Source organism: Mucor velutinosus (assembly GCF_035048745.1).
Source record: "Mucor velutinosus strain NIH1002 chromosome Unknown tig00000041, whole genome shotgun sequence".
Classification (NCBI taxonomy): Eukaryota; Fungi; Mucoromycota; class Mucoromycetes; order Mucorales; family Mucoraceae; genus Mucor; species Mucor velutinosus.
Genome location: NW_027041905.1, coordinates 4,480,801 through 4,502,817, shown reverse-complemented (window position 1 = coordinate 4,502,817; position 22,017 = coordinate 4,480,801). Strand labels below are relative to the sequence as shown.

Genomic DNA, 22,017 nt, shown 5'->3' with positions numbered 1-22,017 from the left:
CAATGCCCCATTATCAAGAAATACAACAGTGATGATAGGTAGATTGACTCATATCTCTTAGTTTGATAGGTTGTGCGCAAGCATGTGCATTTTTATTGCGAGCTATCTAGTTTGATCTTGTAATGTAGTAGTAGTATTAATTTTACTCGTAACGATGCAGTGGAGATGAAGGGTTGTTGTATGCAAATTGTTGCTGATTATTGAGACCACTCATCATTGAGTAATGCGGATTTGGATTGGAATAAATAAAAGAAGCATGAGGATTGGGTTGAATGGGTAAAGTGCTGTAGGATTGACTTGAATTCATGTTGTAGGAATATTGGCTTGAGGGATAGTTGACAGGTGGAGGCTGCTGTGGTGGTGCATGTTGAGGTAGATGTTGTCTACTGTTGCCGTGGCTTCTGTAGCTGATATAGCTACCACTATGAGAGTATCCAGAGCCTTTCGATCCCACAGATGCTGTGTCGTTTTGCTGATAATCTTCGGTATACAATCCCTCTTCATACTCATCCCAAGACATGGTAGGGATCGAATTTGGATCAAATTTACCTTCATCAGCACCCACAACCAGCTTCTTGCCTTTATCACCAAGCACGACACGAGTATTACCCCATGAAAAGTCATCAAAATGCCAGTACGCATAGATTGGAATGTACAGCGAGAATACAGGGATGGCAAAAATAGACACAATCATCCAGATGATATGCTCCCACTTTTTGTGCAGGATAAAAATGATGGCCTGCAGACCATAGACACCTGCGATAGTGATGATGGACATGATAGGCACATTGCTTGAGGAAGTAGCAAGCGTGTAGATCAAAAACACCAGATAGCCGACAATAGCAGGCTGCACTAACGTACTGATCAAATCCAGCATCACGACAAACCGCATCGAGAAACAGCAAAAACCACACAATTGAGGCAGAAAGACTAGTTCACCGAGGTTGTGGATGGTGGAGTTGATCCAACGACGACGCTGCGACAAGAGCACAGACCATTGATCTGGCGCATTGGTGGCACATTTAGCATCAGGCACAAACTTGGTCTTGTAGGTGGGGAAATGCTTGAGGATCAGTGTGGTCAGATAACGATCTTCTCCCAGATGAAGCAGATTCTTCTTGTGCAGCGTGTCCACTCGATTGATCTGATAGTCTTCAATGACTTGGTTTGACACGAGCAGAGGCTGGTTTTTGGTTGGTGAACGCACACGATACATGCAGAAGCAACCAGGCAGACAGGTGACTGAGCCAAACAGCGATTCAAAGGCCTTGATCATGTAATGCGAGATAAAGTATTCATAAACTTGGATCATGGTAACCCAGGTGTCCTTTTCGTTGGATAGCTTTGTTTCGCCACACAAACCAATGATTTTTGCATCATGTACAAACGAGCTGACTAAGCGATTCAAGCCATCAGACTCCACTTCTGTGTCTGCATCCACCATGAGCACAAATTCATAAAAGCTGGGATTCACGCCTATGATATTTTTGATTTGGTGATAGATTTCCAATTCCATGGGTGTCATGGGCGCATTGAAGTGAACCTTGTTGAGGAATCGCATCAGAATCAGCTGCGAATCTCTCTTGCCACGGTTGCCAGGCTTTTGACGCTCGCTCGCTTTACCCACTTTGGAGATGACAATGTAAGGCACAACATGTCCCTGACACTCGTATAAACCAGAATAGACTTTGGCCATGTTGTGTTGTTTTTGACCTTCACCCACCGACAAGAATGACAACGCTTCAGGATCCACATACGGATCTACCCCCAGGATGTCCAGCACAATGCGTGGTGTAGGTCTATCATTACCACCGCCTACAATCATGCCATCACAGATGATGAATAGCAGCTTTCTCTTGTCATCGTACTTGAGTGCAGCAATGGAGTCAATTGTCTTTTTCAGCTCTTCTTCGCCTTCCGTGTAGCAAGGCACTTGACAAATGACAAATTTATCGTGATTTTGCGGATCTCGCTTGGTGGAGAATTGTAAAGCGGCCAAGAATTTGAATACAATCACAAGACACAGAAATACAGTGACAATCAGCAAAAGGTACTCTGAAAAGATACATTTTGCAGAATTCCGTTGGTCTAGGGACCCCACGTAGAACAGATTCTTTAAGCATACCTCTTGACGACGACGAACCTCAGGGTCCAAGGGCAATGCATTCCAGTAAGCAGTGATATCCTCACCCGACTTTTGTCTAAATAAGTTTACCACCACGTCTGACATGTAGTTGGTATCCACATCAGTAGGCGTTTCCATGCCAACGGGCACTTGCACTCGTCTACCACCACTGACGTAGTAGGTCAAATCATAGATGCTTTCGTTCAAGATGCCCCACACACGCGTGCTTTGAACGCCTCCCATATCTACGGGGTTGTTTGCCTGTCTGTATACATCTTTGTTTGTGTATCCCATGGTGCCGACCTTGTAATTCTTGCGCAAATAGACTAGCTTTTCGAAATACCAATCTGGCCGGGGATCGTCTGTCCACGCTCTGAAATCATGATAGTTGGAGTTGGCATCAGTCAGATTAAAGTGGTAATCCAGTGAGACGTAGTCAGAAACTGTGCCATTGACACCCTCACAGAGAGCAGATACTTGCACCGGGAAGAGATCGCTGGCATCTTTGCCGCCGTACTGAGTGATGGCACCGGATGGGATCACTTGACTTGCCCAGTGATGAGGCGCAAATCGAGTCAGATCGAATACTTCACCGCGAATAGCTACATATGCATCGCCTCCACTACTGTGCGATTGCAGTTCAGATTGCGAGAACACGTCTTGGTGAGGACAGATCAGCTTTCCAAAGAACACCAAGAACCAGATGATGAAACCAGACATAAAAAAGATGATAATGCACAGGGCAAACTTTTCTCGCCATGCAATCTGGATATCCTTGCGTTTCATACGTCCACACCACACCATGAAGGGTGTTGGCACCCACCAAGTCATTGCCCAGACAAAGAACAGCCATCGCTTACGCACAGCAGTGACTTTATGCTCTTCTTCTTGGTAGGCTGGTGCTTCATCCACTGCGATTGGCATGGTTTTCATCTCCAAATAACCAGATGCACTAGCCGAGTCGTAATTGTCTGACACTGTCTGTGAATCCGTGTCGTTTGTGTGTTGCTGACGATGGACATCTTGAGACGAGACAAATGAGCGCTGATCTTCCGAATAAGAGCTGTAGGAAGAAGACATGCGATTATGGCCTTGATCTGTAAAACCACGTGGTGGAGGCAAGCCCATTGCTGCAGCATTGGCAGCAGCCATAGCACGACGATCATTGTGTTGACCAGCAGAAGCGTCCGAATGGCCAGTCGATATAAGCAGATCTGCATTGGAACCAGAAGATGCATGCGAGTATTCATCTTGGCTCATGTTGCGAGACATCAAGTTCTCCATTCCCTCATTTTTGGCATTTAAAATAGCTCGAGACTCTCTTGTCAGTTCCCTCTGCTTTTTCTGATCTTCCTTTTCAGCCACTCGCAATCTATCTTCTAGATCTCTCCAAGCTGCATCATTCAAAAATATCTATGTTGAGCGTGTTAGTCTATATGCGCAGCAGTGATCATCCAAAAAGCAACCTAAAATACCTTTGAATTGCCAATCACAGCATTCTCAGAACGACTAGGCCAACCGAATATATCCACTGCTGCTTGACATTTGGCCCTAGGCAGTCTATTTTCATCCACGCCTATAGCAGCCAGAATATCTGCATATCGCTCACAAAACTCTTCATGCTGGAATATATTGTTAAAATAGCCTGATTTCAATCGTTGTTCGACTGCCTCGAGTGCCAATGCTTGCACCTGCGTCTGTACCAGTTGAGAATCAAAGTTGGCTGTTGTCGATCCTAAAGCGGCCTTTTGATTGGGACAAATACAGTATACAAACCAAGGTATCGTTTCATCCAGCGTAGCAAATAAATCGTCCAAAGAAGATCTCAGTTGGGCCAGCACAGCTGGCACCACTTTTTTGGCCTTGGAAACGCTCTTGGCCGTATCCTCCTCTTGCTCTGCTTTGTTGCGCTTGGTGGACTTGGAGCGTCTCATGGATGGCATGCGATTGGGCTTGTTGATTTGCTGTGCATTCAAGATGGCATCTGTGTCTTTGGGGTGTGATTCCGTAGTGATGGATTTATCCTCAAATAGACGCACTAGGAAGGAGTTGATAGAAGGTGGTAGGTCGGACCCTCCTCTAAACAAGGATACAAAGTCTGTGTTTAATGCATCTCGGTTGGTCTCTATGAATCCTTCTGGTTGGTATACTTGAGATCCACCAAAGTGTTGAATTGCGAATAAAGGTGCGCCTGTATCTGATTTTCTTGCAGAGAATGATTCGTTGCCTGTTTGGTATTTGGTAATGGTATCTAGCATGGCCTGATCATCGGTGCGTCCTCCCGCTGTGTTAGTGATGGATTTCTTTGAGAAACTGTTGACGAGATCAATGATGCCGTGTCGAGGTTGATCAAACAAATCAATGCATGACGCATTTAACGGTGATTTCACTAGCAAGTAGTCTAAACCATCTGCACTGTACTCTACGCCGCTACTCTCAAAAATATACTTGGATATGTAGCTCTGCAGCCGCTCATTGCTGTAGTTCAAACAGAGCTGCCCCAGGCCTGATGGTGTTTGTGTATTGAGTTGTGCTCCAGGGAGATCCAGAATGCCGATAAAATTATGGATCTCATCGCTGCAGAGTTTGCTGTTGATTTGCTCAATAAGCCAGGTGAATAGCAGTGAGTATAATACAGTGACCAGTTCATCGCGCTGGGCTGCTGCTTGAACCGCATTCAAAATGAGTGTTGTAATGTCCTTTTTGATCATTTGCGTCTTGTAAGTCAGCACATTCTCCAGTGCTCTTGGGTCAATACCGAGGAAATCAGACACCAACCCCAATGTCTCTGCATTCTTGACATAGGCTGCTTCTTGCATGGTTGTATCGTCCACAAACTGAAGCTGGCCCAAATGTAGCAGAGAGGCAATCAGCTGCATGATGCGGGTCTGATGTCGCTTGCCCAATCCCATGTGCTTCAACGAAGCCAGCAGTGCCTGATAGTCCTCGCTGATCTGGTCTTTGGCGAAGGGTGGTGATGTTGCCTTGGTGTATTTGTATGCAGTGTAGTCTGTCAGTGACAATGCTGCTTTGTCCTCCACACTGGCGCCACATAGCAGCATGTAGAATATGTGAAAGTTGTATCCGTGTCTTTTCTGTTGTCCAAGCACGACTCTCTGCTTATCCAGCAAGTAGTTGAGCACCTTACATCCAATCATTCTGCCTCTCTCGTTGAATTGGATCTCCATGTACTTTCCAAATCTGGATGCGTTTTGGTTTGTGGATGTTTTTGCATGTCCAAATGCGTTCAATATGGGTTGTACATGCAGTATCTGTGTCTGCAGTTTGGACTCTTTTTTGTGCACACTGAGCGAAATCAAATGTGACAGAATCGTATTGCAGGTCTCTGATTTTCCACTGCCTGTATCACCACTAGAGACAATTTAAAGAGCAGTTAATAAAGTGCAATATAATAGGAGACGTACAATAAACAAACCTTAATAGAATAGATTGATCTACGGCTGTTCTCCTCATGTGGAGATAGCATTGATTTACAGTCTGATACAGGTGAAATGGCAACTGTACAGTGAGCGCCGTATTCTTGTACTCGGCAACATAGTCCAGCGATTGTTGGTGTTGATTTTGGTTGTGTTGCTGGAGATGGTTCGAGTTTACAGCGACAATGACATTGTCGCCCAATCGATGATAGGACCCACCTGAATCATACAATGTCTTTAAGCGATACAGCAGCGTGTCCTTTTGCTTTCCCATGCAGTGAGATGTGAAGAAAGCGAAAAAGAGAGAAGGAAAGAAAGAAAGAGGAAACCCAGTTTTTTTTTTCTAGAGTCAAAAATGGTGTTCAATTTCTATGCTCGTACAAGGATGAGGATTGCCATCAAATCAAATCCCTTTTTATTTCCCCTTTCTTACACAGGAAAACTTTATTGCTAATGTTGGATAAGACATATCTCCACTGATTGAAAGGCACGCCTGTAGGAAAGTTCCAAGTAGCCATATCAAGCTTATTAGAAAGCATCCATTCAGCTACAATTTCATTGGCAACTATGCCACCAAGCGTTGAATCAAACAATTTTAAAGACTATACGAGTTCTTTACCAGTCATTGTCATCCTTTGTATTTACGATTCCCATTTGAATGCTTCAACATTTATAACAGGAATACAAATTCAAAATTGATTATTTATCCATTTAACCAGCATTCATTCTTATGGATCTTGATGGGTATGACTGTAGAATAAATAAGCAGCTTTTGAAGAACGTAGTTACCCCTGAAATAGCTCCAAGTCTTCTCAAAACGCTTTCATCATCTTTAGTTTCCACAACTTTGGTTGTTGTTTGATGAATCGGTTCTCTCTCTCTCTCTCTTTCTCTCTCTTGCCTCGCATTATTTCTATGCTAATGAACAAAATTAGCGCATCATTACTTTGAGCAGTAGTTATAGGCTCATTGCTTTAGCTTGCAACAACATGGTATATCAGCCATAACGGTGATGAAAGCAAAAGAGTTCAAGTTCTGCGACCAAGAGTAGCCTTACACTAAAAGAAAATAGGGATTGATACTATGTCTCTCTTTCTAAAGGCACCGCTAGACTAAAAACAAGCCCCTTTGATCCAATTGATCGTTTAAAGTCTATATAAACAAAATTGCAGCATTATCTGTATATAAACATATTTCTCATAAAATGCAATGCTACTTAAATTGAAGCGTTTTGACGTACGATCTCCATCTATCTCTCTTTTTCCTTGCTCCCTCGATTAATACTATGAAATTCATCACCATCACTGTAGCAGGGCTGATTCTACTCGAGTCCGCTCTGGTCTACTGTCAAGACAGTGCAGGATTGATGAGACTGGCTGCAAATGCTGGTATTTTTGCTGACACAGGAAATGCTATTTCCACCAATTCTAGTGTGGATCAGAATTGTTTAAGTGACCTTCCAGAAGTTGTCATGGCTTGGGTAAGTTACAAAAGCCTTCAATGAAGCATTTTACTTAGTCAATGCATTCTATAGTTGCAACATTTCAATGCCATTGTACTGGAAACCTTTGTTGTTAGTAGCGGTCATTCCATATCTGGCCCGCTTTACGTTCAAGGGCAATTCATAGGCCAATTTTATTCTGTTAATGGTCAAAGCACAGTTGATTGCAGCCCTGAGAATGAAGACATCATCTCCAACACCGGTCTTGTCATTGATTTTACCACTGGCACCTAACTCAACATTGCTTTGATTGGCAATGCTTACATCCCAAGAGCATCCACAGTTACAGTCTTGCAAGAATCCGCCAATTGCGTGATATATCAAACTGGCTACTTTGGCCCTGTGACATTTTCGACAATGGTGGCCGCATTGGCAACCATAATCACCAATGTTAACTCGTTATTTACATAGAATTATTCAATTATACCACACACCCCCATTACATTGCAAATCAAGAGTGACGGCACCATGGTCGATGCAAGCCCTTGCACAGACCCTAGATTCGATAAACTGCAGTTTTCACCATGCACTTATCAGTCATGTCCTGTAGGATTGGTAACTGATTCTGAAGCCGGTGTCGTTCTATTCAATGGAGCAGCATGGAAAGGGCCCAAAAATCGAGCCTATCCGGACCACTCGATCATCGTCTTTAGTGTAAATATTTTAGTGTATGCATTTGGCTAAATTGCCGTACAAACTCACCACTCTTCAATAGATCCCAGTATGGGAAAATTTCTTCATCTATCTAACTACGGACAGCATAGGCGCTGGCGTGCAGCCATGCAGAGCTATTTATCACTTTTACCCAGTGAGTGGCAATCCCAATGCACCAAATAGTGGCGTTTATAATCCAACAGGGCAAGCAGAAGTGGTGCGTGACGGAAAAGGGTATTTGGCTGGTTTGACATTTGCACCTAAAAATGAGTACGAGAGAAATGCACAAAGTATCAGGTACTAAATTATCGTATTTAGTGGTTTTGTCGGATGGCGATATTGGTGGATTTGCAGGACAGGTAGTCGGTAAAGCATATCAATGACGAAACCCTGCAGGTGGAACCGATATATTAAATTACAACGATACAGACGATATTTGTCAAGGAAAATTTGTTTGTTATCCACCTACCAATTACACGCGCCCACCTATCACGACTCACAGTGTAACAATAACAGAGACAACAATAGCTGAAGAGACATCTACTTTGCAGGATACGGTTACAGTGACACTACCAACAGATTCATAGACGACTGTGTATGTTGATTCCACCCATTACATAACCGTGCATCTGACAGTTACAGACACTACCAAGCAATTCAAGCCAGGATACTACATCACATTTATAGAAGATGATACCACCACCACAACAGAGACTACTTCCACATTGACCAATACGCATACTGAGATACATATCACCTATACCGTTGAAGAGGAAATATCGACTATTACTGAATTACAAGCAACTGCAATCACCAATACAAATACTAATATCATCCAAGTGCCTTGTCCAACATCGACTACCATTACAGAGCATCCAACCATATACATTACTGCTTATGAAACGGTTACTTTGAATGTCACTGAGACAGGTTAGTTTGCTATAGGCTACTGTTTTGCACAATTATCGATCGTTATACCTTTGTAGAGCATACCGGTAGCATTGATAGTTCTGAGTCAGACTCACAATCTTCTTCAAACTCAAACTCGCTATTGCCAGAGCCATCAAAGTTGAAACCAAGCTCATCGTCATCTAGGGAACCCGGCTAAGACATTACTGATGAATGCACTCAAGCAGGCGATCATAAGAAGCATCATCACCATCATCGTCATGGTAACGAAGGAGATTGTGAGGATGAATCACATTACCATCACCACAAAGATGAGGAAAACTGTGAGGATGAATCACACCACCACTTCAAGAACGATGATAAAAAAGTAGACGGTGACCAAGATGAATCGAAAGAGGAGGAAGAGGAGGGAGAAAAAAAAAGATGAAGAAGATAAAGAAGAAGATGAAGAAGAGGAGGAAGATGACGAGTAAAATTGATGAATATTATTATCTTTTATTCTCACTTTAGACTCAAATTCATATAATAATTTAACGACTAGTAATTGATCGCATAGTAGCTTATATATGGATAAACCATGACCTTTTACTTATTAGCTTCAGAAACATCGCTTGTATTTATGAGAGATGCATTTCGACTATCCTGCCGTATAATTCAAATCCCGCGATATATATCTGCTATAGATTGGCTAAAATTCTGTTTAAAACGATCTGATTGATCTATTTTGTATGATTCGACTATGATATAGTGATGATCATCCTATACTTCCTTATGCTTTCTTGGAGCACTTTGCAAGGCGCATCCAATGGAGACAATCAAAAAAGATGTTTTGACCGAGGTTTTAGAGCAATTGATGAAAGTTTGAAATGATGATTTGGGTCAAAATGTCGAAATTCTCTATATCAATGTATCATGAAAACAATTTCAAGGGCTGCCCTGGATTGAGAGAAACATTTTGAATTAATATCATATTATAATAAATGTTCAGTCCTTTTGCACTTTACAACTCTAATATGGAACCTGAGTCTCAAGGCATCTGTCTGGCCTGGCTCATATGAGATTAATGATTTTACAATCAATCAACGAAAACCACTGTTGTTTCTGCCCTCTTTCCTCTGCTCAATGCTGTCAACATTTTTTGCAATATGTTGCTGGTAAGCTTATTAACAATGGAAATGAAAAACCGAATTTGCTGCTTGTACATTATGGTTTTACACCTTTGCTTCAGTACGGTAAACTCTCCCTGTAAACCAGTACTATCAAGTGTTGAATTAAATGCAGTATTATGTTCTTGGAGATAATGCGGTCGTATTCTTCTTAGCTCTGAAATGAAAGCAGCAGGTGCTCTTGGTGCTCTTGGTATTCTGAGTGGCCTCAATGCAGCTTTTTTTTTTTTCATTTCTTTTGATGTATTTATCGAATTTCTCTATTTACTCGACATGAATCAGATTTTCGAAAATTGTAATCTTCAGGTAGATCAACTCTACAGATCACACAGTTTCTAGCTTGAATAGGAGGCATGACAATTCGATTTGATTTTAACAAAATATATTCCATAAGATTTATGCAAATTATGATGCTTGATAATGAAAGCGTGTTGTGTGCTTGTATATGGAAGGTGTCCATCAACACAGATGTATAACGCTGTATAAGAGTCTGATTTACAGCTGCAGTACGCTTATGCAACAGTGAAGAGCCGAAAAGTAAGATTCTAGTGTATATTGGCAGAGTAATTGTCGGATGGTAGTGTGCAGATAGGCAATCAAGTATACACAAGTTGAATCTGCAATAAGCATACCCATGATTTTGTTTGCTGTTGTATTTTTATTTTATGATTTTACAATATACACTTACTAATCTTATATACATCTTATCTAAAGTCTAGCTACACCCTTTTGATCAATCTTCCAAGCACTTTTACCACTGTGAATGAGAGGACGAATATAATCCTCATAGCCATCAGCCACCTTGCTTTGATTGAGGGGTTCTTTTTCAGCCATGGCTGTCATCTTTTCATAGACATCACCATTATTTTCGCCCAAAGCCGAGTTTAAGAGATAATCAGGGAAACCAAAGGCATCGACAAGAGCAACGACATCAGGACGAATGGATTTGAGAACAGCAATGGTGTGTTGCTTGATCATCAATGCTTGGTCAGGCGAGAGATAGCCCGAGGTCAAGAAATCAGCAGCCTCTTGTTCCAGCGTGGAAAGACAAAAGAGAATAGCGACACGCTGAAGTGCTCTACCCATATCTGATTTCGCCATAGCACTGTCATTGAACACAGCCTTCACAAAATTAGAGACCATCAATAGTTGGCAATGTGCACGCGAGATTCTGTAGATTTCAACCAACATGTCGTTCCAAGTAGTTTGCTCTACATCGATGGCATAAATAGCCTTTTCAACAAGGAAAGCAGCACGGAATTTGAAGGCGGATAGCAATGCTTCAGGGTTGCTCAAATCTTGGACCGATGTGAAAGGACAGCGAGCCTGAGGATTAGAGAGATACTCTGAAATATACTGTGAAGAGAAGGTAGCGTTCTTGTCATTGATTTTACCAGCACGCACAGATCTCATTGTCTTGAGCAAGTAGCGAGCAGTTTGTTGAGTCAGCAAGTAATTGTCGCCTTCCCACTACAGAAACACGATTAGCTGAATGAGCGTGCATGGATATTCTAGTCAACTTACGGTAGCCTTGGGAAGGTAATCTTGATAGAATTGGCCAAGGCCAGAGAACAAAGAGTAGCCGTGACCACCACAAGCACGACGACAATCTTCAATCGCAGAGACAGCCAACGTGGTCGTCAAACTCTTCAATCCAGAAGAAGAAGCATGAAGATCAGCTAGGTAGGAGAAATCACCTTGAGCCATCTTTTCTTGATTTTCATAGTACATGCGATGCATTTCTTGACCAGTAAAATGGCATGCGTAGGCTTGAGCAATGATAGGGAACAATCTGTACTGTTGCATAGTGTAGTCCAATACAGGTGTTTCAACCGTCTTGACAGATCCATCGGCAGCTGTCACCTGTTTGGGATTGGCAGCATCTGAGCCTTGACTACGAATAGCAGAATAACGAACAGCAACGGTAGCAGCTCTTGCAAGCACATAACGAGATTCTTTGAATTCATGCGTTAGTCAGCAGCCCTCCGTTCTTGCGCTGATGTAAGGTAACTTACCAAGAACAATGTTTGCGCGCACAAACACCATGGTGCCATAAGCCAATTTAGAGTTGGGTGGCGTCACATACTCGCCTGTGATTTTGTTGATGCTGGAATAACGAGCCAGCAGGGCAATATGTGGCACATGCACATGATCGAATAGGATAAAGCCATTGTCAACCGTATTAAATCCAAATTTGGGACCAATGTCGCCTACAGTGATACCCTCCAAAGGTTGATGGTTTTCCAAGTTTCTGATCTGCACGATAAAAGGGTGAGGTCCGTGATCTTTTCCGTTGCTGATTAGGCGAGCCATGACGATAGCATGGTTGGCAGCCACACCGAGACCACCGATCCACCATTTTGATGAAGTCAACGTAGGCGAGTTGAAGACAAATGTTTGTGTTTCTGGGTGATAAGTAGCTGTCGTCTCCAAGCCACGCACGTTGGATCCATGGCCAAGCTCTGTTTGAGCATAGCAACCGATGATTTCGTATCTCATGGCAGGCTCCAGGTACAATTTCTTTTGCTCCTCAGTACCTTGATTCAAGATGGTAGGCATAAACATGCTACGGTGAAGACGGAACTATGGAGTAGTGCATGAGTGCCGTTGCTCCAACAACACGGTTTGTCTACTTACAGCGCTGGGTTCGTCAAACAAGAACTCAGCAATACCAAACTCTTCATCGGTCCACTTGTGCTCTCTATCAAGATGCATGAATACCCTCACTTTAATTGCAAACCCAGTTGTTCCATGTACCTGACGAGTTCAGCCATTCTCTTTGCGGCAGCCAACGACTTTTTAAAGCGAAAGTCTCTTCCATTGTAGTAGCGGTGCGACTTGTCACCAAGGATAGGGTCATTTTGAAGAATGTGCAAGATGCGGTCTCTTGTCTCGAGGTACTGCTTGCCGTAGATGTATTCCATCAATTCGCTTGATTTAAAGGTGGCATTGGCACGCTCTTGCTGCAATAAGGTGGCTCCTTGAGGCTCGATGGGCTTTAGATGCTTGGGAAATGTAACAGCCATGATGACGATAGAATGTTGAATGAAAAAGAGATAATAAAGAAAAAGATCGAAATGCAAAGCTGGAATTTATATACACTTGCTGATTTTCCCCACATTTTTATTTGATTACATTTAGTTTTATCTAATTCGGCGACACTTTTACCCTGCTTATTTTGTGTAAGTAACCGTCAAAACATTGGGTTTCTCATAGTCATCCAGATATTTGAATTTTGCACTCTAGCAGAGAAAGAATGAGTCAATAAAAATGACGAACAAAAACGTACAATTTCTCTCTCTCTCTCTCTCTCTCTCTCTCTATTTACCTGAGCTCTCTTCTTGCGAACCACCATCTTGCTTCGGATAGGACAGTATACGGCTCTCTCTCCCATATCATCGTTGTGGATCGAAATAAGCATGTATTTGCTGCTGGATCCTGCGTCATTCTTGTACTCGTAATCACACACAGCATTGTAGGTAAGCACATCTTCAGATAGTCCTTCCAAGGGGTTCTGCTTTTGATTCACCAGTCGCTTTGTGCTTTCACCGTCTGGCAAGAACCAGACAAGGTAGGTGTCTTCAGGGTCGTGTGGATTGACCATGGGTCTCAGAATACCACGATCTGTGGCGTCTAGTTCTGACAGTCGAGGTCGCTTGTATGTGTCAAAGTCTTCCATCATCAATCGTCTCTTTTGCAGTCTCGCCTCATCCGCTGGTTCAGCACTGAATTGACCAATGGTGTAAATATTCTCCCAACATTGCATGTCTGGTAGTAGCGGTGTGATCTTTTTGGCCTTTGATTTCGTTTGAGGGTGTTGCAGTGTGTTGATGTCGGGCTGCTTGAATGTGTTTTCAACGCCTGCAATCTGTTCTTGCAGTGTGTTGTAGCTGCGTCTCTTTGCAGTAGCACCAGACATGGCAAACTTACTCTCGACACCTTCTTTTCTGTTGGAGACACCGCGAGTCTCTTGCGCAATGTATTCTGAGCGACGCAGCCAAGTAACATTGGGCTTTCTGGTATACATGCCACTGTTGCCTTGTCCGTCGGTGGGTGTTGTCAACAAGATTTTGTCTTCCTCTGCAACTTCTTCAATAGGTCTCGATACTGTGTGTCTGTGTTAATACATGTAGCAGATATTCACTGTCGGCACACTGACCTTCTTCTGGGTTACTCTCCATTGCATCCAAATAATCGACAAGGGCTTTATCAAATGGAATAGCTGCGCTTTGATCCATTGTGAGCGAGTAAGGTGTTTGTTCGACTAGACTTGTGGATTGATAGGGCACATGTCGTTCGATAAGCGAAGGGATGGTGATCATTTTAGGAGCGTAAGGCACCGGTGGCAGCACATTGCGATATCTCACACGACAAATGTAATCTTGACGAGCTCTGTTGTACGGGTTAGTTGCAACGAAAACAAACTAGATGCCTAGTGAGTCATACTTTTTGGTGGCCATTTTATGTTTAAACGCGATGAAAAGAAAGAGGCAAACGAAAATGTGGTTGCTCTCAATCTAGTCACAGTGAGAAGCAGAGCAAAGCAGATGACACGGATGTTGAATGAAAGTGTGAGGTTCCAGCCAACAGTCGTGTTGTCTACATCTCTTTCTTATTTTATACACATAAATGTCCTCCTCCAAGCAAGATCCTCGCAGAGAAGAAGCTATCGTGCCCTTCCATCTTCCTCGTAGAAACGAAGAAGAAGAAGATTGGTCTCACATGTTGGCTACCTTGGTTTGTAAGTTGATTGTGCATCTATCGTCATGAAATGGCTGACTGATGTTCGTGTCTTTTATTCTGTTTGGTAGCAATGGGCGGCATCATGACCAGAGTATCTATCTATAAACTCAATGCAGGACATACTCGGATACTCACATGTTGATCAAATAGAACCGTTACAAGATTATTCCTTGGGTTGCTGCTTACTTTGGTCTCGTTGCTACATTAAACACTAGAAAGACCTTGAAATCAAAGGACTCTATGGGCAACAGTGGCGCTTTGTAAGTTGATAGACGCACAATGGAACGCACAATGGATACTCAATGTTTGACTAGACTTGCTGCCGTCGCTTTATTCACATACTACCTCAACTTTTACCTTGTTCACAAGAAGTCTATGGAGGCAGTAGCCAACGGCGAAATCAATATTGTTGGCATTTAGAAAACACACATCTACAGCTACAGCTACACTTGTAATTTTACACTTGAACTTGTTTTATACATCAAGACAACACATGTCATTTTATGAAAATGGAAAATAAAAATGATCAACGACGTTTCTCGACATACACCTTCATGCCATCCTTCATGGGCAAAGTCAATGAGAATTCATAGGTAACATGGTGACCAGGAACCAATTTAAACGTATAACGCTTCAACAACATGGCGACACAAACCAATGCTTCAAGAGTAGCTAAATTTTGTCCTACAAGCAACATTTCAGTAAATTTGATCTCCATCGCTTGAGTGGCTTTCTTACCTAAACAGATACGAGGTCCAGCATGGAAAGCGGGCCATTTACCAGCATTTTCACGACGCAAATTGCCCTCTTCATCAATCCATCTCTCGGGATAAAAGTCTTTGGCATTGGAACCCCATACCTTGGTGCTTCTTCCTTGTGCGTAAGGGCTCCAACTGACATAGTAGCCAGCCTTAACGACAGTACCGTCGGGCCAAATGTCATCTTCAAGAGCGTACTTTTGATTTGAGGGGACAGAGGGATGCAAACGAAGGGTTTCATAGAAGCTAGAGTGCCAGGGGCGTTAGTTTCTACCAGTACGGTCCATAATATTACAGTTACTTACACAGCATGGAGGTATGGCATGTTGTTAATAATCTCATACAACGCAGGCGAATCTCTCTCAGCATCGTCAGATATCTTGTCTTGAATTTCGTCAATGATCTTCTTTTCAACACGAGGTTGCAGCGACAAGTTATAAAACAGCCACGATAATGCTTGGGCTGTGGTATCTCTGCCAGCAATGATAAAGTTAAGTACAGTGTCACGCAGCTCAGTGTCGTTTAGTTTCTCGCCATTTTCATTGACAGCGTTCATGAAACGGGAGAGCAGATCCTTGTGGCCATCGACACCCTCAGCGATTTCTTTGCGCCTTTGCTTGATGACTTCTTCTGCAAACCCATCTACCGCACGTACATGATCGGCTGTTGACATCTTGCCGGGATTAAACAGCTTGCCAACAGTTTCTTTTATGCCTATAAGGGGATCGACAAAACGAAGTGCACCTAATCGTTGCAAATAGTCAAATGACACTGCAAATGGCACCTTTTCCTTCTTGAGCAGCGAATCTAATTGAACACCAAAACCAAGACTTTATGGTTGTTAGACGATCTGTCTGCTTCCGAGTTACAAGAGATTCACTTACTAGACAAAGGAGTCCAAGGTAAATTTAAACATGAGCTCGTGGAAATCAACAATTGAGCCTTCGTTGGCTGACTTATCCAAAATTTGATCGCACATAACGAGCATCTCCTTGACAAACACACTATGCTCCTGTAAGTCAATCAGCTCATAGACACCCAATCAGCAAACCTACTCTGTGAATTCATCTCTAAAGTTTTTGACGTTAAAGATGTGGCTTGCTGCTTTGCGTTGATATCTCCACTTTTCGCCATTTGCATTAAAAATGCCATTACCCAGCAATTCAGACAAAGCCCAGTTGAACTTGGGGCCCTTCAGGTAGTTTTTAAAATTGCCTAGATCGCACATCAGCAACTGCATTGACAGTTACATTGGGCTGCCGTACCTTTTAATATATAGTCGACATTCTGTGGATCAATGGTAAAGATAGAACTGACATTTCCTGCAACAGGCATTGTCCTGGTGGTGGTTTACATGTTGCATTAGCATGTTTGCTCTCCTGGTTCAATTGGGACAACTTACATGGTAAGTGCATCCACTTCTTCGAATTTTTCAAGCTGGAAATCATACAGTCTGTGGATGTTGCCCAGCAAATAGGGAAGATTACCAAGGATGGGAAGACCTCCTTTGTAAGCGATTCCCTTGGGATGCTCGTAAAACAAGGGACGATCATGGTATTTCACCATCAATGCAGCCATCACAGCAGAAGCAGCGGCACCTGCGATGCCCACAGTTTGTAATGTACGATTATCAAGCGACATGTTGATAGAGAAGAGAGAGAGAGAGAGAAAAAAGAGTCAAATGGATGCTACCCCAAGTTCTCTTGCTATTTATACAAAATGAATTGAACCCCAGTGGTGGATCCATCACTGTGCAACTTCAAGTCATATACCTTATCTGGTGAAAAAACGCTTATTGCATGCGTTGGATGAGAGCCATGTCTACTTCTGGTACTAAACTATTACGTGTAGTTGTATGCATCTGATCTTTTTTTAACCAAATGTGTTAATATTATGAGTCAAAACCTTGACTTGTTTTGTTTATAGCACGGAGAGATACCCATAACACTTGATTATCCATTGCTCAGTCAAATCACTGGTAAGCTGGTAGCACAAGTGTTCCCTGGTGTTGGACTCGCTGTCTCTTTCAGAATTCTCATGCCTTTGTATATGTACTTTCATATGCCAGTTGAAATGGTCCTTTCAGTGGAATTGAGGTGGGCTTTGAACACGTCTAAAGCGTCCATTGATTCATCGTGAAGTTGTCTAACATGGGATAGCAAATATACTTCTGGATCACATTTGTGTTGATGGCGCTTTTTACTGCTTGTCTAACCCATAGATTGGCTGTCAATTCACATTATTTTTAGCTCATACAGCGATACTTGAAAACTTGGATGCATCATATCTATCAAAAATTGCCCCTGACAGAGCCTTCAGCCAACTGTGCTATTTGAGATGGTAGATTTCACTCTTTTCTGTTTATCGCAGGCAGTGGAGTGTATAACTACAGTCTGGAGTCGGCCATGGTCAGGAGGTGTTCACAGATAATATGATATCTGCAAGGCCTTTCAGTGATTTGAATGAAATGTCCATTGTGCACTCCCCACCTTGGTTTTGAAATGACTTGACACGCCATATTGGTCGTTTATTGTATGTAAATGAATGTTGTGCAACAGAGTATTTTAGCATTTCTGCCTTCCTATTGAAGCAGCTGATTTGATTGCAGGGAGAGGGCTGCCACACCAAAGCCAGTGTGAGCGCAATTGCACATTCAACGTCCTCTCTCGTTGAGGCAAGCCTATGCAGAAAGAGGGGTATTGCTCCCTGGGACAATGTGCAAGGCTGGTGTTTGTAGCGTGTAATTTAGCTTTGTGCATGCCACGAGGAGAGGCAAATCAAGCAAATACAGGACATGTAACACACATATAAATAAGCTTGGTTTCTTTGTCCTTCCCTCTCCTTAATTACATATACGCATCTCTTTTTGCTAAACATTTTCTACACATCCACATGAGCAGTAAAGCAGACAATGCCGAGAATGCGCAACTCTCGCTGACTGGCATGGCAACACAGCTCGGAATCAATGTTGGCATCGCTGTCGGCGTCTTGCTAGTGTTCAATATATTACGACCAAACAACTCTCGTAAGATGCATACACACAGTAGCAGCAATCGCGTCTAACCCTATCTTTAGTGGTATACGCACCAAAATACAAATACGCTACTAAAACGTAGGTGATGTAACAAGCTGCCAGTAATGTACTGACTGACAATCCGTATTGTAGAAAGCAGCCACCCGAACTAGGACATGGTAGAGACCCAGTCTGTCCACATGAATCGACTTGACATCTAACACCACAATAGGCTTCTTTGCTTGGTTTGGGCCTGTCATGCACACGCCAGATAGTGTACTAATAGAAAAGATTGGCTTTGATGCGACGCTGTTTATCCAATTCATACGAATGATTCGAAGGATGCTCTACTTTATGACATTTATCGGTGTCTGTGTCATCATTCCAATCAACATTGTGGCCACCTCATACACTGGGTATAAATAGAATTCACCAGATCGAAAAAGGGAAAGACTAACACGGCACCCAACAGGGAATGGCCTCCCTCTCCAGGCGTAGAGTTTCTGTCAATATCCACCATCAACTATTACGACGGCAAATTTCACGGTTCCAACGGTGATCTCAACTGGTATTGGTGCCATGCTGCTGGAACATGGCTCTATTCGCTGATCATCTACATTTTTCTATGGAAGTTTTACGCCAGCTATGTGCAATTTAGACAACAGTACTTTGAAAGCGATGAATATCAGAAATCAATGCATGCGAGATCACTGATGGTGTTTAATGTGCCGCCGTCTATGCGCTCTGATGAAGCACTCGGCAACTGGGTCCATTCGCTTGGACTCAAATACCCTGCCCAACAAGTGTGCATAGGTACACAGAACACAGAGCTTGCAAAATATGTGGAAGAGCATGAAGAGGCAGTGAGGAAGCTGGAAATTATCTTGTCAAATCATTTGAAAGGTATGGATGTAGACATGTAGAGGAGTGCCATCTCTCAACTAACACCATGACTTACAGATGGCCAAGTGATCGAAGGCAAAAAGAGGCCTCTTGAGCGCATTGGAGGCTACTTTGGATGCTGTGGAGGAGTCAAGGTGGATGCTATTAATTACTACTCGGAGAAGGTGCAAGAGCTACAGGAAAAGATCACAGAAGCACGCTCCCGCATATCGACGAGTAAAAAGACGAATTATGGCTGGATATCATACGACAAAGTGTCCTGGGCACATGCCAATGCAAAGTTTCTAGCTTCATCTTCATCGCCGCTAAAATCACTGCCAAAACGTATTGAAGGAGCCACACCCTCGATTGAACTAGCACCACAGCCCAAAGACATCATTTGGTCCAACCTGTCACTCAACGAGCACGTCAAGCGAACAAAGCGACTGATTGTCACGTTTATATTCTATGGATTTGTGTTCTTTTGGTTCATTCCATCCAGTTTCTTGTCGGCGTCTTCCAACGTCAAGGACTTTTTGAGGCTGTTTCCTGGATCCACTCAATTCATGAAGGAGCACAAGACATTTGTCTCGCTACTTAGTTCGTGGTTTACGCCAATTGTCATGGCCATCTTCTTTTTCATTTTGCCCAAGATTTTGAGGTTCATGTCTCAGCAACAAGGATATATGACTGGAACAAGTTTGGACCGGCAGGTATTGGCAAAGTTGTTTATCTTCTTTATCATCAATAATTTGCTGGTTTTCACTGTATCTTCTACATTGATTGCCGTGTATGCAGAGATTCAAAAGGCCGTCGAAAATGGGACTACACTAACGGCACAGCAGTTCTTTTCCACTATGAGTGGCAATCTGACACAAGTAGCCAAAAATCTGAGTGGTGAGGTGCTACTGAGCAATGGTGCCATATGCAGGGAAACTTACCATGTGTGATAGATGTCTCAACTTATTGGGTTAATTATGTGTCATTAAAAGGCCTGGGTGTCATTGTGGATCTAGCGCAGATAGTTGTTCTGTTGACTGTGACCTTGAGGTATGTACGAAGCCATTTCATGACATGTACAAACTGTGCTGACCCCCTTGTTTTCCAATCCTACAGAAAGTTGTTTACCAGGCCTAGTCCACGCCAATTGCAAGGTGAGGTCAGTGTGAAAAGCGGATGAATTGCTTCTAATTTGTCTATAGAATTCACTCGACCTACGGCATTTGACTATCCACTCTTTTACAATGTACTGCTCTTCTTTTTTACAGTAGGCCTCGTTTACTCTGTAATTGCACCTCTCGTATTACCATTCACTATGCTCTATTTCCTTCTGGCAACCATGGTTTTCAAATACTTGTTAATGTATGTATTTGTCACTGCTGTAGAAACAGGCGGTCAGATTTGGCGCTTGCTGTTCAATCGATTATTGGTATCTACAGTGTTGTTTCAAGTCATTATGGTTGGTGTTCTCAACCTCAAAAGTGCCCGTATACCCTCGCTTGCTGTAGCACCTTTGCCGCTGATTACCGTTCTGTTCAAAATCATTTGTAGTCGACGTTTTGACAATAGAGTCTACTATTATACCCCAAAGATGGAACCTACAGTAACAGCAAGATACGATCAAGATTACAAGCACGGAGACAGTAATGCCAGAAAAGCAAAGAACTCCATTGGATTTCGATTTGGTGATCCAGCCTTCTTTGCAGAGCTTCCAGTGCCTATGGTTCATGAACGTGTGCGACATTTGCTGCCCAAACTGTACGGCAGCAGTGCAAGCAATGCAAGTAAAAAGCCTTTCATCAGTCGCATGACACGACAAAAGAGTGTTCGCCATGTATCCGTTATTCATCTACAAAACGACGCAGGAGGGCCTGGTGGAGAATTACAGTTTCAAAGTATTGGCGAAAAGGACTTGGAGCTGGATGATTCAACAGAAGGCATCAAGGGAATGTACAAGTTCAACGAGGATGAGGAGGAACAGAATATTGTGGATCCACCAAAAACCAGCTATTACAGCAACAGTTTCTCTTCTCACAACAATATCAACAACAATACCATCGCTATGAATCCACTAAAAAGACTCAGTAATCGAATCAGCGCATCCTTACATTACAACAACGGCTCAAGCGCATCAGCTAAGAACGACATGTACTCTCCTAGAAGACCTTTGGTCACATCAGCATCTTACATGGACACCAATTCAGGGAGTACTGAATATGATGATCATGATATCCTATCCTCTTATCATCATGCTCCAGCAGAGCAGTATCCAACTCCCCCACTTGCGCCACATCGACAAATGACAGAGGATATGGAATATTTTGTAGCTGGAAGAGCGTATCGATCTCATGATCCCCACAATCTAAACAACACAAATGTGATTGAAATGGCTAACATATACCGTTCTCAACAGCAGCCTTACGAGCCTCAGCCACAACACAATCCCCTCGTTGACAATTACCAACACTACATTCAAAATCCAATCAACGCGTATACCTCTGGGAGTGGAAGAATCAAAAATCATCCACATGAAATGAGCAACAATAATCGCTTTTGATATGTTTTCTTTCATTTATTCACGCATCTTTAATCATAGTGCATTGCATCTATCCATAAAAATATAGTCAATTTATCAGCCGGCTGGCTAAAGGAAACACCTTTGTATAAACCGTCTGAAGTCAAGACTTATGAAATTATTGTCATCGTATGTAGACCTCGTAAAATCAACATCAAATATGCAAACTCGTAAGCTTTTGGAGATAATGACAGTGATTGCCAATACATGCACAACCTCTGAATTTCATACAGTACGCTCTTTTTGATAATTAT

At 42.7% G+C, this 22,017-nt stretch overlaps 8 protein-coding genes across 8 annotated transcripts; 4 read left to right on the top strand and 4 right to left on the bottom strand.

Annotated features, from left to right (window-relative positions):
* Positions 1 to 142: 142 nt before the first annotated feature.
* On the bottom strand, positions 143 to 5,836 carry LEU5_1 (coenzyme A transporter; the record flags this gene model as incomplete). The annotated part of the gene is made up of 3 exons (XM_064821056.1): positions 143 to 3,538; positions 3,601 to 5,497; positions 5,562 to 5,836. 3 exons carry the CDS (start codon positions 5,834 to 5,836, stop codon positions 143 to 145), a joined length of 5,568 nt encoding a protein of 1,855 aa, XP_064684976.1.
* A 1,011-nt stretch (positions 5,837 to 6,847) lies between these two features.
* Positions 6,848 to 7,297, top strand: CWC25 (RNA-splicing factor; the record flags this gene model as incomplete). The annotated part of the gene is made up of 2 exons (XM_064821055.1): positions 6,848 to 7,042; positions 7,097 to 7,297. 2 exons carry the CDS (start codon positions 6,848 to 6,850, stop codon positions 7,295 to 7,297), a joined length of 396 nt encoding a protein of 131 aa, XP_064684975.1.
* A 701-nt stretch (positions 7,298 to 7,998) lies between these two features.
* Positions 7,999 to 8,825, top strand: ARG4 (argininosuccinate lyase; the record flags this gene model as incomplete). Its single annotated transcript, XM_064821054.1, has 3 exons — positions 7,999 to 8,076; positions 8,305 to 8,647; positions 8,704 to 8,825. 3 exons carry the CDS (start codon positions 7,999 to 8,001, stop codon positions 8,823 to 8,825), a joined length of 543 nt encoding a protein of 180 aa, XP_064684974.1.
* A 1,675-nt stretch (positions 8,826 to 10,500) lies between these two features.
* TPK2_3 (cAMP-dependent protein kinase catalytic subunit) lies at positions 10,501 to 12,818 on the bottom strand (the record flags this gene model as incomplete). Its single annotated transcript, XM_064821053.1, has 5 exons — positions 10,501 to 11,262; positions 11,317 to 11,747; positions 11,808 to 12,375; positions 12,430 to 12,493; positions 12,550 to 12,818. 5 exons carry the CDS (start codon positions 12,816 to 12,818, stop codon positions 10,501 to 10,503), a joined length of 2,094 nt encoding a protein of 697 aa, XP_064684973.1.
* Positions 12,819 to 12,965: 147 nt separating this feature from the next.
* Positions 12,966 to 14,252, bottom strand: ATC70_001658 (uncharacterized protein; the record flags this gene model as incomplete). Its single annotated transcript, XM_064821052.1, has 4 exons — positions 12,966 to 13,034; positions 13,121 to 13,899; positions 13,952 to 14,184; positions 14,239 to 14,252. 4 exons carry the CDS (start codon positions 14,250 to 14,252, stop codon positions 12,966 to 12,968), a joined length of 1,095 nt encoding a protein of 364 aa, XP_064684972.1.
* Positions 14,253 to 14,421: 169 nt separating this feature from the next.
* ATC70_001657 (uncharacterized protein) lies at positions 14,422 to 14,955 on the top strand (the record flags this gene model as incomplete). Its single annotated transcript, XM_064821051.1, has 4 exons — positions 14,422 to 14,533; positions 14,604 to 14,626; positions 14,686 to 14,795; positions 14,850 to 14,955. The coding sequence occupies 4 exons, from the start codon at positions 14,422 to 14,424 to the stop codon at positions 14,953 to 14,955; spliced, it is 351 nt and encodes a 116-aa protein (XP_064684971.1).
* Positions 14,956 to 15,061: 106 nt separating this feature from the next.
* Positions 15,062 to 16,934, bottom strand: RPL24_2 (60S ribosomal protein L24; the record flags this gene model as incomplete). Its single annotated transcript, XM_064821050.1, has 7 exons — positions 15,062 to 15,219; positions 15,274 to 15,539; positions 15,599 to 16,123; positions 16,178 to 16,297; positions 16,349 to 16,508; positions 16,559 to 16,632; positions 16,696 to 16,934. 7 exons carry the CDS (start codon positions 16,932 to 16,934, stop codon positions 15,062 to 15,064), a joined length of 1,542 nt encoding a protein of 513 aa, XP_064684970.1.
* A 1,251-nt stretch (positions 16,935 to 18,185) lies between these two features.
* Positions 18,186 to 21,745, top strand: ATC70_001655 (uncharacterized protein; the record flags this gene model as incomplete). Its single annotated transcript, XM_064821049.1, has 9 exons — positions 18,186 to 18,318; positions 18,369 to 18,405; positions 18,460 to 18,485; positions 18,539 to 18,722; positions 18,779 to 19,209; positions 19,267 to 20,085; positions 20,142 to 20,238; positions 20,305 to 20,342; positions 20,391 to 21,745. The coding sequence occupies 9 exons, from the start codon at positions 18,186 to 18,188 to the stop codon at positions 21,743 to 21,745; spliced, it is 3,120 nt and encodes a 1,039-aa protein (XP_064684969.1).
* Between the last annotated feature and the right edge of the window lie 272 nt (positions 21,746 to 22,017).